General features: G+C 44.0%; 1 protein-coding gene across 4 annotated transcripts in view; it reads left to right on the top strand.

The window, feature by feature from the left end:
• Positions 1–21247, top strand: part of MORC2 (MORC family CW-type zinc finger 2) — a 111179-nt gene that overhangs the window by 53323 nt on the left and 36609 nt on the right. For all 4 annotated transcript variants that reach the window (XM_090064013.1, XM_090064014.1, XM_090064015.1 and 1 more), the window contains 7 exons: positions 1201–1280; positions 3698–3780; positions 5265–5350; positions 18315–18455; positions 19142–19296; positions 19460–19588; positions 20865–20970. In XM_090064013.1, the coding sequence (XP_089920139.1) occupies positions 1201–1280; positions 3698–3780; positions 5265–5350; positions 18315–18455; positions 19142–19296; positions 19460–19588; positions 20865–20970 (780 nt within the window). The remainder of the gene's footprint in view (positions 1–1200; positions 1281–3697; positions 3781–5264; positions 5351–18314; positions 18456–19141; positions 19297–19459; positions 19589–20864; positions 20971–21247) is intronic.

Consider the following 21247-nt stretch of genomic DNA (forward strand, 5'->3'; position numbering starts at 1 on the left):
TTGGGCACTGCTTATCAAAGGACTTTGTGGTAATTCTGCCAAATGGAAATAAAACCAGGCAGAGTGTTTGGAACACTTGTGTTCAGTGTTTTTTGTTTTTAAATAGCAGATTTAACTTTGCCCAGCCTTCCTTTAAATTGATTTTCCCCTTCTCTTAAACCTATTCATATATCTTGAATTTGGAAGTTGGGGTCAGATTGTTGATGCTGTTTGGCATTTGTTCAGTTCCAGAGTTTGAAGGTGGGAAGACCTTAATGAAAGGAGAATATATTTGTCCTTGTCGGATTCCCACTTGGGGCTGTGTGTGTCAATATCAGGTTTTCCTGCAGTAATGCAGAGCACAGACTAATAAAACATGCTTTGTTTTAAATGGAAATCCAGCATGTGGGAAAGGGGATAATAATAGTAAAATATTTACCTCTGGAGCAGTTTGCATGAGAAGTGTTGAATCCAAGTGTGGTGAGTACCCAGTAGTCCCATTCTGTAGATAGAGAAGAGGTAGTAGTAGAGAATGTTAAGACTTTTAGAAATAGTTAGTGAATTTTCTGGTGCCATATAAGCAGTTGTAATTCCTACTGGCATTGAAGTTGTGTATTCTGCGCACCCCTAAAATCAGCCTTGAGGAGACAAGTTGTGGGGAAAAAAACACCATCTAATTTTAGAAATATAGGCCTTAGGTTTTCCAAATTTATTAGGCTGTGATCCGAAAGGGAACCAGTGGAAATGTTAGTGCTAAAGCCCATGTTTTTTATTCCTAGACTTGCATCCTAGCCCCTAAACTCTATGGTCAAATGGGATAGATTTAAGTGACAAGAAATTATGTCCACAAACTCTAGTTTTGCAAGATCAAAAATTAGTTTGTGGTATTCCCAAAATGTCTGTTTCCGTAGCATTTGCCTGGTTCCACTTGTGATAGTGTGGTGTAGGCAAAACAGGACTGTTAGAAAGAACTGTATTACAGTTTGTTTAGGAGCCTCCAGGACAGTTAGGGGAAATAACTGAATCCCATGGGTTTCCTTGGACAAAGAGGGCTGTGTTGAGATGGCATGTGAAGACTTTTAGTTTACAGGCGTAACTGGTACTGAGGGTGATGACAGGTTAAGATCATCTTGTAGAATCCATGTACTGTTTGCCAGTTTTGCTGGTATTCTCTTTGGATAGCAGGGTGATGGAATTACTAATAAATTCTGCTTGTTACAGGATGTACAAATACACTTCAAATCGTTTCAAGACCCGTGCAGAGCAGGAGGTGAAGAAAGCAGAACATATGGCTCGGATAGGTGGGTCCCTCCCGAGTTGTGTGCATGAGTCCTGCTTAAGTGCAGGATGTATGTGAAAGGTGAAACCAGGCTGTCTGGTCCAAAATAACTCCTTCTGTGGTAAGTATCAAGGTCTGCCCAGCCTTTGCCCTCAGTTGTTCAGCTTGGCTTTCCAAATAATCCCTTTTGTAACAAGCATTCTCCAGGGGAGCTCACAAAGACAGAAAACAGCATTTTGAGCACGCAAACATACTCTCCTTTCTGATACTAATTCTCCAATTTGTTCATGCGTTAACTAAAGGGACCATTTATCCCCCAATTCCCCACACAGCAGTCATTATCTTAGTTTTCTCCTATTCCCTGGAGTTTGATAACTGGGAGCTATGATAGCGTGGGGCCCTCCTGGGAAGCTCCTTTACAACTACAAGGAAAAATCCTCCTCCTGTTTGATAGAGGTTGGAGGTGGCCAGGAATAGAAGAGGATGACCTAGCCATCATATTTCCATTAGGACTTCCTTTCTTTTTCTCCTTCCCCTGCATATTTCCATTAGGAGTTCCTTTCTTTCTCTCCTTCCCCTGCATTTTCTTTTGGGTTGTCTCTTGTTTTATCTCTATCTGCTAATTTTTTTAATGCTTGTGCTTATCTTTCTTCCCCTGCTGTACCTTTTATGGCTGAGGTATAACCACCTGTTTGTAACTATATTCTGTTGCTCTTTGCTTTTTATTCACCGTCTTAGCCAAATTAAAAGGTTTTATTCCTCTTTTTTTCCCATCTTCAGAAGCAGTCACTTGTAGGAAATGTCTTTTATTCAGTCAGTCATTTAGTTGGATTGACTGAGTGATGTTGGCTGCTGTACTGTGCTTCCCCTTCTTACTTTAGATAAAAGGCTTACACCTTGCTTCTCCCCCCTTGATATTCTGTGCCATCCTTGTTCAACTCTCAGAGAAATTAAGCATTAAGAAAAACAAGAAAAGAAACCTCTGTGCTCCCTTCCATGAACTGGTTTGTTGAGGAATCTGCATCTGAATCTGACACTGCAGCATGACCTTATTTAGTGACAGTTGCATGGATTAAAACATTGTCAAGAGGCTTATGCTGCCTCCTCCATTCATGTCTAAAGGTCACTTAGAAAACCAATAAAAATAAGTTATTTGATTATGTAGGTATGTATGTGTATCCCATGGATGGTACACAAGTACCTATTAATGTGAGTCTCAGTGGCATTAAATGTTTGTCCATGTATATATGTTTCCTTTGCCACCTCATGCTCCTGTAGTAGTGTAAAGAGGATCAGACAGAACAGTCATGACCCTCCCTCCATCCTCTTTCCCTGACCATGGTAGTGAGGTGAATTCTGCCAATTCTTCCCTTTGGCTGTACAACAGGCAAGAGATGTTTAATACATTGTAAAATCTCAACTAAACAAGTCCTTTCCCACATCTTTGTGTTGCTATATAACACACAAGTCTATTTGTCTAGCTCAGGGGCGGCCAAAGTCTGGCCCATAGTGGACTTAATTTCCCAGCAGTCCCTGCCTGCATTGCTGCAGCTAGTTTCCATGGAGACCCCAGGAGTGATGGAGCTGTGATAGGTTGGGGCCAGGGTTTCCATGAAGACCAGCCCCGGCAATGTGTCAGGGTGTGTAGCAGGGCAGGAAGCTGTTCCAGGGCTGGAATCCCTGCAGCAACGGCGGTGACAGTCTGCAGGCAATGGATTGCAGCTCTGCTCCAGTTCTGGACCACGCTGTCACCACCGCTGGATCTCTGCCTCAGATCAGCTTCCCACCCAGCCAATTGCCCCACCAGCACTGCTAGGGCTGGTATCCATGGAAACCCTGGCCTTGTGCTGTCACAGCTCCAATGCTCCTGGGGTCTCCATGGAAACCAGTTGCAGCAAAGTGGGTAGGAGCTTCCCGGAAATGGAGCCCAGGCATCGGCCAGATCGGCCATTTTTCCCACCCCTAGTTTAGCTCCTTACATCTTCTCATGTTAAAACAAAATTATGATTTCACTTCCATGGCACTGGACAGCTCTTCTGAGCTCTTTCTCGGTGTTCCCTCCTCATGTCCTGTCCTGACCTGTACTCCGCACATTTTATACAACTTGATACTTTCTTCATATCCTACTCTTAGGTTCACTTCCAGCGCCCTGCTGGCACCCTTCTGTCTGCTTATGGATCCCTCGTTCAGACTCATTTCTGGCTGACATTTCTCTTTCATCTTCTACCTTAGTGGTAGTTTCTTCCACTTAAACACAATTAATACTAATAGCCTGGTCTTTCAAATATAAATTTTAATTTTTCATTTTCTTATGTTACCCTTGTCATTTCTCCTTGCGTGTCTTAGGTTGGGATCTCTGAATTTCTGATGAGCGTCATGCGCACCTGTGGTGCACCCTCACTATTATATAGTAATATTGCTTCTCTTCATGTGTTTCAGCGGAGGAGAAGGCTCGGGAGGCAGAGAGTAAAGCACGTGCACTGGAATTGTGCCTGGGAGGGGATCTCACACGGGAGTCCAGGGTGAGATTTCTGCATCTAGCTATTTGCTCTGGTTTTTGCTGATTGGAAGTGCCAGCCTCCTTGGATTGAGTGAAGTTTTCATAGATTTCATAGACATTAGGGCTGGAAGGAGGGACCTCACAAGATCATCGAATCCAGGTGATTCCATAGGCCTTGTTTTGCATAACTAGGAATCCCCATAAATTGCACCTGAAGTGCCCCCCACAGCGGCTCCTTTAATGTTTCTTATTTTGCCACTTGGCCTCCTCCTTCCTCCCCCTGCCACCGATCGGGGGTTGGTGGAGGGCAGGCAGCGAAATGAAGCATATTAAAACGGGCAGATGAAAACCTAATGTCGTTCAACACCGAAAAATTCAAGGTACTCCACCTTGGGAAGAAAAACCCACAGCATCCTTATAGGCTTGGCAATGCTACGCTTACTAGAACCATGGCCGAAAGGGGATCGTGATTGACCACAAGATGAATGTGAGCCACCAATGTGATGCAGCTGGTAAAGTGAGCAGAACTCTGGCTTGTGTGCATAGATACTTCTCAAGCAAATTCCAGGATGTCATCCTTCCACTGTATTTGGCCTTGGTGAAGTCGCAGCTGGACTATTGCATCCAATTCTGCGCTCCACAATTTAAAAAGTATGTGAAGAAGCTTGAGAGAGTCCAGAGGAGAGCCATGTGCATGATCAAAGGGCAGGAGAGCAGGCCTTATGATGAGAGGCTGAGGGCTATGGAACTCTTCAGCCTGGAAAAGCGCAGCGCGCCCCAAGAGAAGACGAGGTCAAATGGTCACAAACTCCTCCAAGACCATTTCAGGCTGGCCATAAGGAAGAACTTCTTCACTGTCTGAGCCCCCAAGGTCTGGAACAGACTGCCGCTGGAGGTGGTGCAAGCACCTACTCTGGACTCCATTAAGAGACATTTGGACGTTTATCTTGCTGGGATTCTTTGACCCCAGCTGACTTCCTGCCCCTGAGGCAGGGGGCTGGACTCAATGATCTCCCAAGGTCTCTTCCAGCCCTAATTTCTGTGAAATCTAAACGAGATACTATAGGGGGTATTTCCAGTGTGATTTATGTAGAACCCTATGCATAACTAATACAGTAACCTGGTTTGTGAGATGACTTTGCGTTTTGGTAAGATGTCCAAAATCAAGTTTCTTAGCTGCCATTAAAGCTTGTGTGAGTTGATATATTGGTTTCAGTTTCCTGGACATATTCTTTTCTGCTTTCCTAGATACCCCTTTGAATTTCAGTTCTGAACAGCATTCTTTTTCTTCTAGTCACCTCTGTATTGTTGCAATAGGTTGTGAACAGTTGCTATACTTTACTGACTCAGTTACTGCTCTTTATAGTGACTTGTAGTGCAGTTTTATTGTTGTTTGCCTTCTGAAGTGTTCTAGCATGCTTGGTAAGAAAAGATGCAATAGAAAAGAGAGTTAAGTTTATGTATTGGGAGACTTTGGTCTTATTATGAAATGCTTCATATTTGCAGGTGACTCTACGGCAAGTCCAGAACTCGGCCATAACTTTGCGTAGAGAGGCTGATGTCAAGAGGCGAATCAAGGAGGCAAAGCAGCGGTGAGCACAACACTACTCTAGGCTTTTGTTTCCTAGGCTGTTACCTGATATCCTACTCACATTGCAGCAGTGTTCCTCAGTACCTTGTCTCACTTCAGGGCCAGCTCTACATAGCTATGTGGGAGGAGCCACATCCATTGCTGATCTGATTCTTGTATAGGGCGTTCAGAATGGTGCACTAGGGGTGCACAGGTATATCATTTGGCTATCAGACTGGCACCGATAAAAGGAGAAATTAAGTTATCAGCTATCAGCTTTTTTTGGTTGCTATAGTCGATAATTGTGGGTGCATGCCCAGAGCACTCTAGTGAGCATAGTCCAGTCCCCGAGCCCTCAGCAGACTTACAGGTCCTGACAAGCAGTGGGAAGTGAAGGAGGCACCCAGGAATGGTCACAGAGCGTTGCACTTAGCAACAAAAGGACCATTATGGGGTCCTGCTGCTGCCGCCACTGCCATGGCAATGCTGCATATGCAGCAGGGGTCTGAGTGCTAGGACTGCTGCGGAGACATTGGGCGGCAGGTGGGCGGGGTAAGGCACCATGCGAGAGACGTTCTTCTCTGCTGGACACCTTTGCAAAAGAGGCTTTGCCCTGGTAGCTGTGGGAGCTCGGCTGCATGGGACCCATTGGTGCTAAGGCAGTGCCCTGCTCTGGGACTCTAAACATGCCTGGCATCTCTGTCTGCACAAGGGTCTGCTCTACCTGCTCAGGATAGCAGCATGGGCTGCGAGGGAACAGGGCTGTGGGTAAGAGCCATGGGTGAGGGAGTGACATGGGTGGACATAAGGTGGGCACTGCCTTCCTTATCAAGGGCTGGAGCAGACAGGAGGCACACATGTTATAAGTGCACAGCAAACAAAGAAAAGTTAATATCAGTAGTTTAAAATGCCTGGCAGTATTATTAAATATCAGTTATTGGATCAACATTGGCTGATATGGTTAGTTAATCATTAGCTATCGGTATTGGCCAAGAAAATCTTTATCAGTGCACTGTTGTGGTGCACCATTTGTTAAGATCACTTTCTTGTTTCAATAGTTTGATTCTTCTCCTGTATCCCTTACCCTACTCACTACAGTGTAGCCTGATACTTGCTGTTTATCTGTAGAGGCTTGTCTCTTGGTCAGGCTTTCTCTTTATGTTCTTTTAGGTCTGTATTTTGTATTAGTGCCTGGTGATTCCCAGGGGATCAATCACAAATGGTATTTCATTATTTTGGAGTGGCCTTCATGGCATGAGCCAAGCTTTATTGAGAAGCGTACAATCTTGCAATCTACATTATGAGATCCCAAGAGATGGTTGACTTAATTTGGTATGAATCAGCTTAATTATCTTGTTTCTCAAAGGAACTTGACAGTAGGTACAAAAGCTGCAAACTTATTCCCTTGCAACATCTTCTCAAATGTAAAGATTGGAACTGAGAGGGATATGTCAAACTGCTCTGAATAGACACAGTAGCTGGAAACTTAAGTTATGAAGAGCACTGCAAAATGCAATGTTGAACTGAATTACTTATAATTAAAATGAAAAATTTAGTAGCACTGAGGTCAGTGCAGATTCTCATCTTGTCCCATGAGACTTGTGTGATCTTACAGGCTCATGAAGCTGCTGCTGCTGCTTTTATGTTCTGGTAGCTGGCTTCATTACGAGAAAATGAGAGGTTAGGGCTTTCTACACAAGTGTAATTAAAGGGGTTACACTCTTACTATAGTAGCCACACAGTGCTGTGATTTGGTTTGCCTTAGTGGATGGGACCAGATCATTTCTTAAGTACATAACCTAATAACGGCATTACGTCTGTAACACTATTTCATAACATGGTTATTATGTAGTTTGGCCTAGTCTATGCATGCTGGACTACATCATACCACAGTATGATTGGAGGACTATTGTGCTATCACATGGTAGTTTTGCCTGTGTAAATGGGCTATTAGGAGAAAACAGCATTAGACTCTCTCTCCATGTACAGCCAATCTCCAGTGTTTCAGAGAAAGCTGTCCACAAAAGAGTCAAACATATTTTGGGGGGAATTTTATTTTTGGCCTGCAGATAGATGTCTGGCTGAAGTCTTTAAGTATGAAAATTTAATAACAATAACTGACTTAATTCAGAATTGCAAGTGTTACAAGCTTGTTGAAGGCAATGCAAGCAATCCTGTTTTTCCCTGGACCAGTGAACAGGGTAGGTAAAACATTGAAAAAATTTTAAAATTTAAACACACAACCGCCACCATGCCATGCCGCTTGCCTGCAGAGCTGTGGCTGCAGATTTGTGCCTATGGAGCTTTGTGGCTGGCCATGGGAAGGTAGTGCAGGGCACAGCAGCAGCAGTGCAGTGCAGTGCAGTGACAGCTGCTGTGTGCAAACCCCCTCCGTCCAGCTGCCCATGTGCAACGCACATGGGGGCACTGCTGCCCTCACCCTCCCTTGGCCCTGCTTCTGGGACCAGGCACAGACCCCTCCCCTCCCCTCCCCTCCTTTCCCCCCAGGCCCTTTCCCTTTCCTCTGGCCTGCCCTGCCCCTTCCTTCAACACACATTTACCTGCTTGAGTGTGTCTGTGGGGAGTGAGGGCTGGGGGAGGACCTTTAATTTTAATCACGGATTTTGGGTTTTCTATCAGAGAATTTGTGATTTTTCTTTTTTCTTTTTTTCATTAGGGAAAGCCAGGATCCCTGGAGATAACAGACCTGATTACCCACACATTAGCCCTATTGTCTCTGCAAGTTTGTGTACACACAGTCAAGCCCTTACCTTTCTCTAACAGTGCAAAGTTTCAAGAAGTTAAACAAATAAAGGATATCAAAAAACCAAGAATGCACTTTTTGTAGAAAAAAGTGATTAAATGGAGGCTTCCTGACCAGTGATTTAAACTGAGATTTAAATCATGATTTAAATTGATTTGTTTACATCAAATCCACCCTGCCAGTGAAGGAAGGGAATATAAAAAGGGGAACTTAGAAGGACCACTGAAACCATACCACTGAACCCCCTTCCCAGTTGGGGAAATTCCAGACTCCTATGTTGGATGCGTTCATGTACAGTGAAACACTTTAATGCTAACACTGTTAATTGCTGTTGTTGACTTAGCTCCCATTTAAAATGAGTGGAATAATTCATAGCCAAAATAGATCTGAGGTTTCTTCAAACTAAGTAGTAGTTACTATCCAAGAAGTAAGGATTTCTTAGGATGGTATCTTTGATTGGACCAGCCATAGAGTTTGAATGGTCTGAGCATTGAGAGCCAGCACAGCATAGTAAAACAAAACAGTTTTTAGAGAGCTGGGGTAGAAATTTCCAGGGGTAACAGACAAACAATTAGCAGAAGAACCGTAGCTGATTACTGGGAGATCAAAGCCTATCAATAGGGAGAAAAGGTTTTTTTCCTCTTAAATGTGTGGGGAGAATTCAGGGATTAGGTTGGTAGTTATTATTATGACTACCTCAAACCACAAGCACTCAAAAAACTAACATATTTTATGCAAACACTTCCAACTTTCCCAACTCAAGAAAATAAATGACACACTGCTCTGTGTGTTTGCTGAACTGAAAGTGAAACAAAAATTAATCAGTTTTAGTTTTGGTTTTGATTTCACTTGAAGTCTGAGATTAAATAAGAATTTTAGCTTTGGTTTTGATTCGACCTGCACAGCCGATTAGGTGAATTAATAATTTGATTTTTGGTTTGGATTATTATGTGAGTGTATTTATCCTCCTGTTTACAAATTAATAAAACATACTTTCTTGCACACTTCCTAGGGATAATCACCTGAAAAACATTAATTACAACTTTGAAACTGCCAAGCTTGCCTAATATTGTATTGGCATCCATTCACTGGTACTTATGAATTTTATGAAACAATGGATTTTTAGAAATGGAAAATTTTCCACGGAAAAATAAAGTACTGGAAAATTTTCTGGAAATTTTTCCGCCCCACATCTCTGCTATCATGCCATAGAAAGTTCCAACCAGCTATAACGTTAGACCTCAAAAATGTGTACCAACTTTTAGCTGGTTGCTATTAAATTTTAATTTGCACGTGTAGCAGGGAAACATCATGTAGAAGTGAGTCTTTTATCTCATTTACTTTGCCATAGTAATTCAAATCTTTGTAAGTTCTCAAATCACAAGTATTTGACTGAAAAAGTTAGACACCAAAACATAAAACTCTGTGTATATTACTTGTTTCTATATCATCCTAATACTTACTCATTGTTCATATTATTGGCTACATTCAGTAAATGTTCAGGATTAAAAACCACTTGGGGTAAAACAGAATGTAAGCTGATTCAATTGAAACCCACCACAACAATTGAAAGAATGTTCCATAAGGAGAAAAGTAGACCTGACTTGCAAAATAAAAGATCAGACAACACTAGATAAAGTTTGTTCCCTCTAAGAAAATGGGCTTTTAGATTGCCTTAGCCTAGAACAAGATTCATAGATTCACCGATGTAGGGTCGGAAGGGACCTCAACAGATCATCAAATCCGACCCCCTGCTTAGGCAGGAAAGAGTGCTGGGGTCAGATGACCCCAGCCAGATGCCTATCCAGCCTTCTCTTAAAGATCCCCAAGGTAGGGGAGAACACCACCTACCTTGGAAGCCCATTCCAAATTTTGGCCACCCTTACCGTGAAGAAGTTTTTCCTGATGTCTAGCCTAAATCTGCTGTCTGCCAGCTTGTGACCATTGGTCCTTGTTATCCCAGGAGGCGTCCTGGTGATCAGAGCATCTCTGTTGATTACAACACAGTAAAACAGTTGATAAAGCAAGGGGGAGATTCCCACCCCAGCCTCTGTTCTTATTACTTAGCCACCCAACTGTGTTTTGAGAGTGGTTGGGCAGTCTTAAACCTCCAAAAACTGAACCTCTGCACTATTTAATGGATTCAAGTATTGATAATGCTATAAAAACTATCATGTATAAATATAGTATATATAATAAACATGTAATATAAAAACCATACTGCATAATTTTGGAGGCAGGCAGACACTGAAGCAGAGGACTGTGATTAAGCACATCCCTTTATCTTCCTCAGGTTGGCTATGTCCACGAATGTGACTTTTCAATGATAATAGAAAATGTACACCAAACAAATCCATTTATCAGGATTTTATTGTAAAACTTTTGAACATACTAAAACAGACCATCTCAAAACTGCAAATGATTATTTTTGTGAGAGACATTTCATGCTTATAATTTAGAGCATGCGTGCTAAACATACCACCCGTGGGCTGAATCCAGTCCATGGAGCTAGTCTATTTGGCCCACCGTGCTACTACAGTAGGCCAGGGAATTAGGGGATGTGGTTAGTGGGAGGTTGAGCCTGTCGTAGAATATCAGGAATATTAGCAGTACCATGCCGAATCAGACCAGTGGTCCATCTAGCCTAGTCTCCTGTGTCCAGTAGTGGCAGGAGTGAATGCTTTAAGAAGGAGAGCATTTAACCAGATATATCTAGAGTAGTAGTTCTCAACAGGGATGCTGTGGGCTGTGAGGAGATGAGATAAGCACTTGCTTCTCCCTGCCCAGCCACTGTGCGAGGAGGTAAGCACCTTGTCTCTTGCTCTGATGCAAGGAGGTCACATTTGTCCCTGCCAGACCCTGTGTAAGGAGTTAAATACTCATACCTCTTTCTTGCCTCCCCAGCCCTCTCCTGCATGGAAGGAATTAAGCACAGGCTCATCTGTGCCTGGGTCCAGTGCAAGGAGTAAGCTCGTGATTGTCCGTGCCCTGCTGCTGTATGGGGAACTCTGACCCTCCCCCCCCATCTCCCAGGAGTTGAGTGTTTCAATAAATCAGTTACTGAATTGGGGTGCTGGTCAATTCACAGGAGGTATAGAGGGGTATTAGGAGCCTAAAAAGGTTGAGAACCATTGATCTGGAGTGATCTATTCCTCGTTCATTACCCTTGTTGGCATCTGTCATAAGTGATTTAGATACAAGAACATAAGAAGTGCCATACCAGATTAGACTGACAGTCTACGTAGCTCTGTACCCTGTCTCCGAAAGTGACAAAAATAGATACTGGAAGAAGATTGAACCAGATAGGTGTAGAGGGATCTCTCCCCTGTCCATTACCCTCCCTGACATCCACTGTTATTGGTGTAGAGATGCTAGAGGAAGGAGCGCTAACTGTTCTGGTCAGAAGCTATTCATAGATCTGTCATCCATGAATTGGTCTAGTCACTTTTTGAACCTTGCTATACTTACTATCTGTCTATAATTTCTAGTGGTAACGAATTCCACAAGTTAACTACATGCTGTGTTAAAAAGTATTTTCTCTTGTTAGTGTTAAACATGTCTCCTCCTAATTTCAGTGTGTGCCCCCTAGTTTTAGTATTCTGGAATTCGGTGAGTAACAGTTCCCTATTCACTTTGTCCATCCCCTTCATGATTCTTCATAATTGAGGGGCCCCATTGAACATTATTGTTGATGGCAGGTGTGCAAATGAGGGCTGTCCTGACACAGGCATGTTCTGTTTGGCCTGCCTCTGCTGCAGTAAGTAGCTCCTTAGTCCACAACCACTGGCTGACCTGCATCTGCTCCCCCTGCCACTTGTCCCACATCCACTGCATCAGGTGGCCACTTGATTCACAACTACTTGCCCCACCTCCTCTACTGCCTCCACCACTTGACCTGTTGGTGCTGCAACTGTTGCATTTGACACGTGGATTGGGCATGTGGTTTTACAGACAGTTTTTCATGGAGACAGTGTTAGAGATCCTTACAGACATTTGGGTTTTGAAGAGATTTGGTGTTGCCATATACACTGGTGACAGTGGTGTACTGGTTGTTGCAGGGCTCGGTCCTTGGGCCCGCACTGTTCAACATCTTCATCAATGACTTGGACGAGGGGGTGAAAAGCACCCTGTTCAAATTTGCTGATGACACTAAGATGTGGGGGGATGTGGGCACGCTACAAGGGAGGAATAGGCTACAATCAGACTTAGACAGGTTACAGGGGTGGGTGGATGAGAATAGGATGGGATTCAACACTGACAAGTGCAAATCGATGCACGTGGGGAGGAAGAACCAGCACCATACCTACAGGCTGGGGAACGAACTCCCTTCTCATCAGTGCAAAGGCAGAAAAGGATCTTGGCATCATCATTGATGCTACAATGAACATGGGCTGGCAGTGTGGGGGTGCAGTCAGGAAGGCCAACCGCACGTTGTCATGCATCCACAGATGCATCTCAAGCAGGTCCAAGGAGGTGATCCTCCCCCTCTATGCGGCACTGGTCAGGCTTCAGCTAGAGTACTGGATCCAGTTCTGGGCGCTGCACTTCAAGAGGGATGTGGACAACATGGAGAGGGTCCAGAGGAGGGCCACTTGTGTGACCAGGGGGCAGCAGGGCAGCCCTACGAGGAGAGACTACGGGACCTGAACCTGTTCAGCCTCCACAAGAGAACGTTGAGGGGGGATCTAGTGGCCTGTTACAAATTCGTTGGCGGGGGGGGACCAGCAGGCAATGGGGGAGTCCCTGTTCCCCCGAGCACTACCAGGAGTGACTAGAAATAACGGTCACAAGCTGGCAGAAGGTAGATTCAGACTAGACATCAGGAAGCACTACTTCACAGTCAGGGTGGCTAGGGTCTGGAACCAACTTCCAAGCGAAGTGGTGCTGGCTGCTACCTTGGGGGTCTTTAAGAAAAAGCTAGACAATCACCTTGCTGGGGTCATTTGACCCCAGTACTCTTTCCTGCCATGGCAGGGGGTGAGACTTGATGATCTACTCAGGTCCCTTCTGACCCTACTAACTATGTAACTATATGTAAGATGGAGGGTCATAATATTGTTCGTTAATGCCCACAGGAACCTTCTTAAGCTGATAGACGAATTGATTCTCGATGGCAAAGGTGATGCTGTGAATGCCTGTGTCCTGGGCCAGTTTCCCCTTTTAGAAGGTGTGGCCTCTGCCCTCTTCCTCAGCTGGCCCTCAATCCAGTTATCTTAGCTCGCTTAGAGCTTCAGCGTCAATGTTGCATCTCTCTAGTTCCCTGGAAATGATGGCAGTTCTTCTTTCTAATCATTCATTGTCTTGATTGTGCATCAAGGAATGAATGTTCCATGTTGCAGAAATCATTGTTGCCTTATGCTATTTTCGACCACAGAAAGAGTGATCCCACTGGACACGGTTATCCAGCCAGGAGCAGATAAGATAGCTTAGGTTTAGGGCATGTCTTCAAGTCCCTTCCCCATGTGATGTGAGCAGAGGAGATCCTGAATAGGACTGCTCAGTCATGGTAGCAGCTGCCAAATTTCACCCCTGTCTTAACCCAGATGCAAGACGGTCATCAGGATGCTGTCGCCTGCATGCAGATTTGTGGCTGGAGATTGCTGGATTCACTAGTCCTGTTTCTGTCGCCACTTGTCTATTGCCACAGAGCTTTTGGAGTTTGGTATAGGAGAGCATATTGTTTCCTGTGGTAGAAGACTTTGTATGACATGAAGAAGCTGGTGCGCAGAAACAGCACCCACACAATCTTGACAAGATGGAGAACTGAGCCCTATGACAAAGGAGAATGCTAGATGACAGGAAACCTCCATCTTGCTGCAGCCCTCTTTTGTCTTTACAGTTGTTGAGGCCCTGATATCTTCCATCTGATCTGCTGTTGAGGACTTGGGGTTTGGACTGTGGTTTGTCTGGAAACTCCCCTCAGTCTTGGTCACCATGGTTGACCCTGCCAGGAGTACAAGGCTCTGGGTCACACAGCTCTAAGGGTCATTGGGACACACAAGCCTCTCCACCACTACAAGGTTTTGGTCCACATGGCCTGTGCTGAATCCATTGGCTGTACCACGTACGGATACCAAGACTGGTTTGATGAGAATGACACTGAGATCCAAGCCCTCCTTGGTCACAAGAGAAGGACTCATTCTGCTTGGCAAGATGACATCTGATCTCAGCAGAAGACATCATTTCCTCAAAGCTGCTGCTCAAAGGTGGATCTGGGTAATCAAAAATCAGTGGTAGCAAGATAAAGCCAAGGAAATATGGCTCTATGCAGTCAAACATGCATAGCTTTTTGCAGGCAAAGAAGGCCATCTGTGACTCAACTTCCCACAGTCCTACTTTTCTTCAATTGCAGGATGGTTTGATGCTCCTCAAAGATAGTGATTCTATCCAAGCTAGGTAAAAAGAGCACTTTGAGGTAGTCTTGAACCATGAGTTGACTGTGACGTGAATTTGAAACAACAAAGAGTAGGGGTGCACCGATAAAGATTTTAATGGCTGATACCAATGGCTAATTATTAACCAGCCATATCAGCTGATGCCAATCTGATTGCCAATATGCAGCCAGTCAGCTTGGAGAGCAGCATCTGGCTGGTAAGTCAGGGGGTGGGAGGGGAGGGAAAAGGAATCAGCATGGGGGAAGAAAGGGGCATGGGGGGCAGATTGAGGCCCCCATGATGGAGTGATTGAGGCTGGGCAGGCACAGGCACTGCCCACTTGGGATGGAGCAGGGTGCAGGACAGAGCTGTGTGCAGCTCATGTGGGGGAGTGGGAGGGGAGGGAAGGGGGCATCTCCTGGGGGAGGCTGGGGGGCAATTGCCCCCCAGATTTGTGCGAAGCAAGGGCGTGCTTCCCTCTGAAGGCTGGGGCTAGGTGCTGTGCCAACCTCTTTCCGGCATGGGGGCTGGGCCAGGGCTGCACTCAGAGCAGGTGTGGCAGACAGTGGCAGCACTGGGAGGGGCAGCCATGGAAGGGTTATGGTGAATTTTGGGGTGACTGCAGCCCATTCCGTAGTCCCCTTCCCAGTGCCACCACCTGCCCCACCCCCACCTGCTGTGAGTGCAACTCTAGCCTATTCCTCCCACTGGGAAGAGGTCAGTGCAGCCTCTGGCACCATCCCTCAGCCTACACTTACCCCATGCACAAATCAGGGGGGCACATGCCCCCCATACCTCCCCTGTGGGTGTACGCAGTGGCGGGAGTGATGCCCCCTCTTTACTTCCCCATCCCCTGCCCCGGCTGGGCAGCTGCCTGACCCTGCCCCACTCCCTTCCTCACCATGGGTACCTTGATCACCCCCTCCCCTCCCAGTGCCTCTTTCCCCTCCCACAGACTTACTGGCCAGATACTGCTCTTCAAGCTGCTGGGCTGAATTCCTTTCCATGTGCATGTTGTGGTTGTGCACATGCACGTGGCATTATCGGCCACATCGACCAAAAAAAGCCGATCGCCAATAATGTCATTCTTCCTTTTATTGGTGCTGATATATATGGACCAATATATTGGTGCATCTCTAACAAGGAGATCCCTGGGGATATGAGGAATGCTAACATTGTGACTTCAAGAAGAGATAAGTCTCTGTGTGGGGACTATTGAGGTACCTCCCTCCTTTCTTTCCACAGCATGGAAAATTCTTGCCCACATCCTCCTGAACCATCTTCTGTCTCTTGCTAAGAAAGTTGTGCTGGAATCTCCATGTGGTTTCAGATCATCCTATGGGGCAATTGACATGATCACTGTTGCCCACCAGGTCCAAGAAAAGTGTTGGGAACAGCTTCAGAACCTGTCTATGGCCTTCATTGACCTCACTAAGGCCTTTGCTTCCATCAGTTGCAAAGCCTTGTGGAAAGCACTGGCCAGATTTGGATGTCCAGAAAAGTACATCGAGGTGCGGAGGCTTCTCCCCAACCAATTGACTGCACCCATTCTATGCAGTGGATCAGAGAGTAATCTATTTGTCATGAAATGGGGTCAAGCTACAATTTGTCCTCCCCCCACCTCTGTTCTCCATTTTTTTTACAGTCATCCTGATTCTCGTTAAGGACCACCTACCTTTCAGAAGTGCCATTGAGTGCTGAATGGAGGGAGAGCTCTTCAATCTGGGATGTTTTCAGTCAAAAACCAAAGTCCTCAAAACAGCTATTCTTGACCTTTAATATGCTGACAACTTGACTGTCCTTGCATACACTAAAAAAACCTCCAAACCACACTGGATCTTTTCGGAGAAGTCTGCTGAGGTTTGGGCTTCCCTCTCAGCATTGGAAAGACTAAAGTGCTTCATTAGCCTGCCCTGGGCCACGAGTGTGACCCGTCTCCCCAAATTACCATTGAGGGAAAGTCTCTGGCAGTAGTCGAGCACTTCTACCTACCTTGATAGTTACCTTTTTCAGAGAGTGAACATTGAGATTTAGCACCAGATCTAGTGCACCAGTGTGCCTCCTTGGGGAAATTGATTTGGTGTATTTTTATTCAGTGCAATTTCCTGAAAGAGATCAAAATCTAGGTCTGCAATTCAGTCATCATCCCCACTCTCCTCTATGGATGTGAAATGTGGGTGACCTCCTGTGGTCATTTCAAGAGCACAGGAAAGGAGAGTTTGTTGCATAAACAAACCCAGCAGTTTTTTTCATCAATTACCTCTTGCTGTAATCTGCTCTTATTCTTACTACAAACTTATCTGTGGTTCTTTCTGGATGATGGAGATTTTTTTACTTTTTGCTACAGATGATGACTTTTGACTGGAACACTGGTATCATTAACAGATAACTCTGGAACTATAGACAGTGATGATGATGATGTTGAAGATGCATAGTCAGAATCCTGTATGTTGAGGATGGATCCTCCTGAACAAAAGAGTCAATGTAGTCATTACAGTACTGCTGATTTAGTGTTACACATTACACTCAGTACTACTTTAGAAGTAAAACTATAAAAGGAAGGTCTGCCTGTTTCAGCCATTATTTTATATCACAACAGCATTACAAATATGATAGTCCCATAAAGTAAAGACTATAGTTTTGCTCAAAAGTTTTAATGAGAATTCAAATAGTCCAGATGTCCACCCTAAAGATATGGACAAGGCAGGCAGGCAGTCTTTAAGGAGGAAGTATGAAATAAAGAAGTCTACTAACCTGGAGAATTCTGCATGTTCAGACATGTTCCAGTCGTCACCTTCAAAGCAGATTCCTCCTGAGAAGGAGTGCTTCTCATGATGTTGTTTCATTTTGGGCAACCAAGCCTTGATTTTCTTTGTTGCACTGTTTGCATTTTGCATGCACAACTGTCTTACCCACAAGTAGAGGAATTTCATTAAAATATTCCCAAATTAGGGTCTCTTTTACAGCCTGGCAAGCCTGCTGCCTTGATAGGTTTTCCCTTCAACCATATAATTCCATCACTAGATTGCAAATCAGTGGAGAGGCTATACCTAGAAACTTATCCCTCAAGGCTTCTGGAATGTTCTGTGCAAAAAGCTTCTCTCTTGTTTCTACTGCCCCTCCCTCCTTGCATTTATCTCCAGACGACTCCTCCTTGCCCAGATCTACTCCACCTGCAACAATTGTCTATTCATTTTACTTCTTGAAACTGCAATATTAGAGAGAGGTAAGGGCTTCATTCTGTATACACAAACTTGTAGGGAGACAATAGGGCTCATGGGTAGGTAATCCGGTCTGTTGTCTTTCATCTCTATATACTGCTGTTAACAAGGATGTTATCTCTGGAGAGACAAATCCACAGTTTGAGAACTGAAACTAAGCATCACAGAGGTGCTTAATGGGATCTTCTAGACTGAGCTCTGAGTCCCGTTGGGTATAATGGTTTTCTTTAATCTCTACTAATCTATAGAGCAGCCCCTGGGAACCCCATAAGATTGGGCCCCTAATATAGTCCATGACCTGTTGTAACCTATTTATAAAACTTTTCTAAAAAGGTTACATGAGTATATTGTCTCAAAGATATCTTTGATCTTTAACATATCTTACATTAAAACTATCTTTGTATAGGTTTATTTTTTTAAGAGCATCTTAACAAAAAAAACCCTATTAAATAAAAAAAACTGATTCAAATAAAAAAATTGTTTTTATTTTTTTTAAATTATTGATTTTTTTAAATCTATGCTGGCTTTTCTGCAAGTTCTTAAAGCTTAGGTATAGTATTATTCGTCTTTTCCTTCTCTCTCTTCCACAGCAGCTCTTTAATTCTTAATTGTCTGTATCTGTTTCAGGGCACTGAAGGAGCCTAAAGAGTTGAACTTCATTTTTGGAGTGAATATTGAGCAACGGGATTTGGATGGCATGTTTATCTATAACTGCAGTCGTCTGATTAAGATGTATGAGAAGGTGGGCCCACAGCTGGAGGGTGGCATGTGAGTTACTTTCAGAAATCTTCAGAGAGCTGTTTGCTTGTTGGCATGGTACAGCAGGGCTGTTGGCATGGTACAGCAGGGCAGGCTGCCTATGGGGAACATGGTCTTCCACAGAAATCCAAGATTTCAATTATTTCAGTTTCATACACAGTCAGAATCTGGGTTTGTTAAATGGTTCATATATAATTTAAAGATTCCTCAGTTAAGATTAATTTTTGCAGAGATGAATGTTCACTTTGCAGCGGCATACTTTTTTCTGCTTTATGTCAACATTTGGTACTGGGGGCCTTAAATAGCCAGCAGAATTGAAAGGTTATAATCCACCATTATTAATCTTTGGAGAAAGGGTGAATAAGGTATTCTATTGAGGTAAAGAGAAAATGCAGCATTTAAAACAAGGAATCTTTTTTGTGGACTGCTAGTAAAGCTCAGGTATTTGTCTTTAGTTGACTCCTCAGAACACATCCCAAATCTCTGGGATCTAGAGAGCTGATCTTACATTAACATTGAAAAAAACAGCAGCATGATTTCACTGTTTCGAATCCTGCTAAATGGGCTATGTGTTAAATAGACAAAGTAAAGTTGCAGTGTATGATTGGTGATAGCTGTTTCTAATACTTTTGATTTGGACAGGTAACTGTGGTTTTAGCAGTCAAGCGGTGTGTCATGTGTTTTTCACCTCCTAGGGCATGTGGTGGAGTACTGGGAGTGGTGGATGTACCCTACTTGGTTTTGGAGCCCACACACAATAAACAGGACTTTGCTGATGCAAAGGAGTATCGACACTTGCTGAAGGCAATGGGGGAGCACTTGGCACAATACTGGAAGGATGTTGCCATAGGTAATGAGGCTTCATAACTTGACAGGTACAGGTGGGATGGGAATCTCAGTGGGTATACAGGGCAGAGGGAAAAGTTTGCCAGAGATAAAGCATAAGGTGGTAATGGTGGTGGTAATGACAACCTTGCTGAATCTTATTATTTTGTTTTTTTTTTTCCTTCCAGCCCAGAGGGGGATCATCAAGTTCTGGGATGAATTTGGTTATTTATCAGCAAACTGGAACCAACCACCATCTAGTGATTTACGCTATAAACGCCGAAGAGCCATGGAAATTCCCACTACAATTCAGTGTGGTGTGTTTGTGTTGACACAGATAGGGTGACTAGGACTGAGACCCCTATTTCATATGGCATGTGGGAGCAATAATTGCTGTTATGCATGGGAGGAGTAGGTCTTGGGTGGGCAGCATTTGCTAAGAAGACCCCTAGATCCTATTTTCCTTTTAGTTCTGGCACCCAGTTGACAGTGGTTTCTGCTCCTATAAATGCCCCTTCAGTGCTTGCTTGATTTTTTTTTTCATTGTGTAGAAGGGAGAACCCTCTCTATTACAAGCTGAATTTCCTCTGAAGATTCTGTAAAGCAGGAGGTTCTTTAGTTGGCTTTGGAAAGCGTGGATCAAAAATTGTTATAGCTGCTAGAAGCTGGGCATAGCATTGTCATCTGAAAAGCTGAAGTGGTCTCATCGTCAAATCAGTATTATATATTACATTTTCAAAATGCATTGAAGAGAGAACCTATGTAGTCACTTGTATTCCAGGGACACGCTGAGGTACTAAATGACTGAGTTCTTAAAATGCAGGGATACAAAGGTGACAGTAAATGACTACTTACTGAAGTTGACTGCTCCCTTGTGTACCTGATTTAGGAACCTGTTGAATTATCTAATGTAAGCTCTTTCCTGATACATTGTTAATGTTTTATCCAAGTTTTAATTACATAATCTCATGCTTATGCATAATTGCCAGAGAAAGAACCAGCCAAACTCTGAGATGAAAGCAGATTTTGGGGACTGGCTTTTCAAAATTATGTTTTTCTAACTGTATGTGCAGACTGACCGTGTAGCCACAAGCAATTTTCATGGTATGTTAGCCAGAACAGAACCACACTTTAGCCACTGTGATTTTTCTCACCATATCTCCAAGGTTGAACTGATCAGACTTAGGGTCTGGAAAAAATTCCCTCCTTCACCTGGTTTTCTGGAAGCTTTGGGAGCAATGAGTAAGAATAGCCATAATATTAGTTGTGTTCTCACTCGGGCACCCCCGTGCATTGAGGAGTCTCATCCCTTTCTGGCTTCCACCCAAGTGATTTGTTTTTTAAAGAAAAAAGTTTAACACAGTGATATGTTCTGGAGAGCGATGAAAGATGATCTTATGAGGTCTCTTCCAGCCCCTAACATCTATGAATCTGTGTTCCAATAGCTGGAGAAGCTGCTTGTCACCTGGCTGATGCCCTGAGTTGTCATCAGATCTTTAGTTGTAAAATGGGCTTTCTGTGAACTCAGGAATGGGCTGCATTTTGTGTCATTTCAACTGTGCCACTGACTGTAGTATATGTTTTGTATAACAGATCTGTGTCTGAAATGGCGGACCCTCCCATTCCAGCTGAGTTCTGTGGAAAAGAATTACCCTGATAGTTGGGTGTGCAATATGAACCCTGATCCTGAACAGGATAGGTAAGTGTGTGAGCCGTGGTAGGAATCTGGTATTAATATCCCTTGGTTTTTCTGAGCACTGTCTCCTTAAGGACAGATTTGATGTAGTGAATAATGGTGCTGTGCAGCAAACTAAACCCACAAGCTCAGTGCATCAGGACATTTCATGAGCAATGGTGAAAGAAATTGCTATTAAACACCATAACTTGGTTTGTTAACATACTTGATTGGCTGCATAGGAAAAATTATCAGCTTGCTTCAGGTTTTGTTGTTGGTTGTAGCCAAGTTGGTTTAAGGA

The sequence above is a fragment of the Crocodylus siamensis genome, chromosome 9, assembly GCF_052110815.1.
Source record: "Crocodylus siamensis isolate JL-2025a chromosome 9, ASM5211081v1, whole genome shotgun sequence".
NCBI lineage: Eukaryota > Metazoa > Chordata > Crocodylia > Crocodylidae > Crocodylus > Crocodylus siamensis.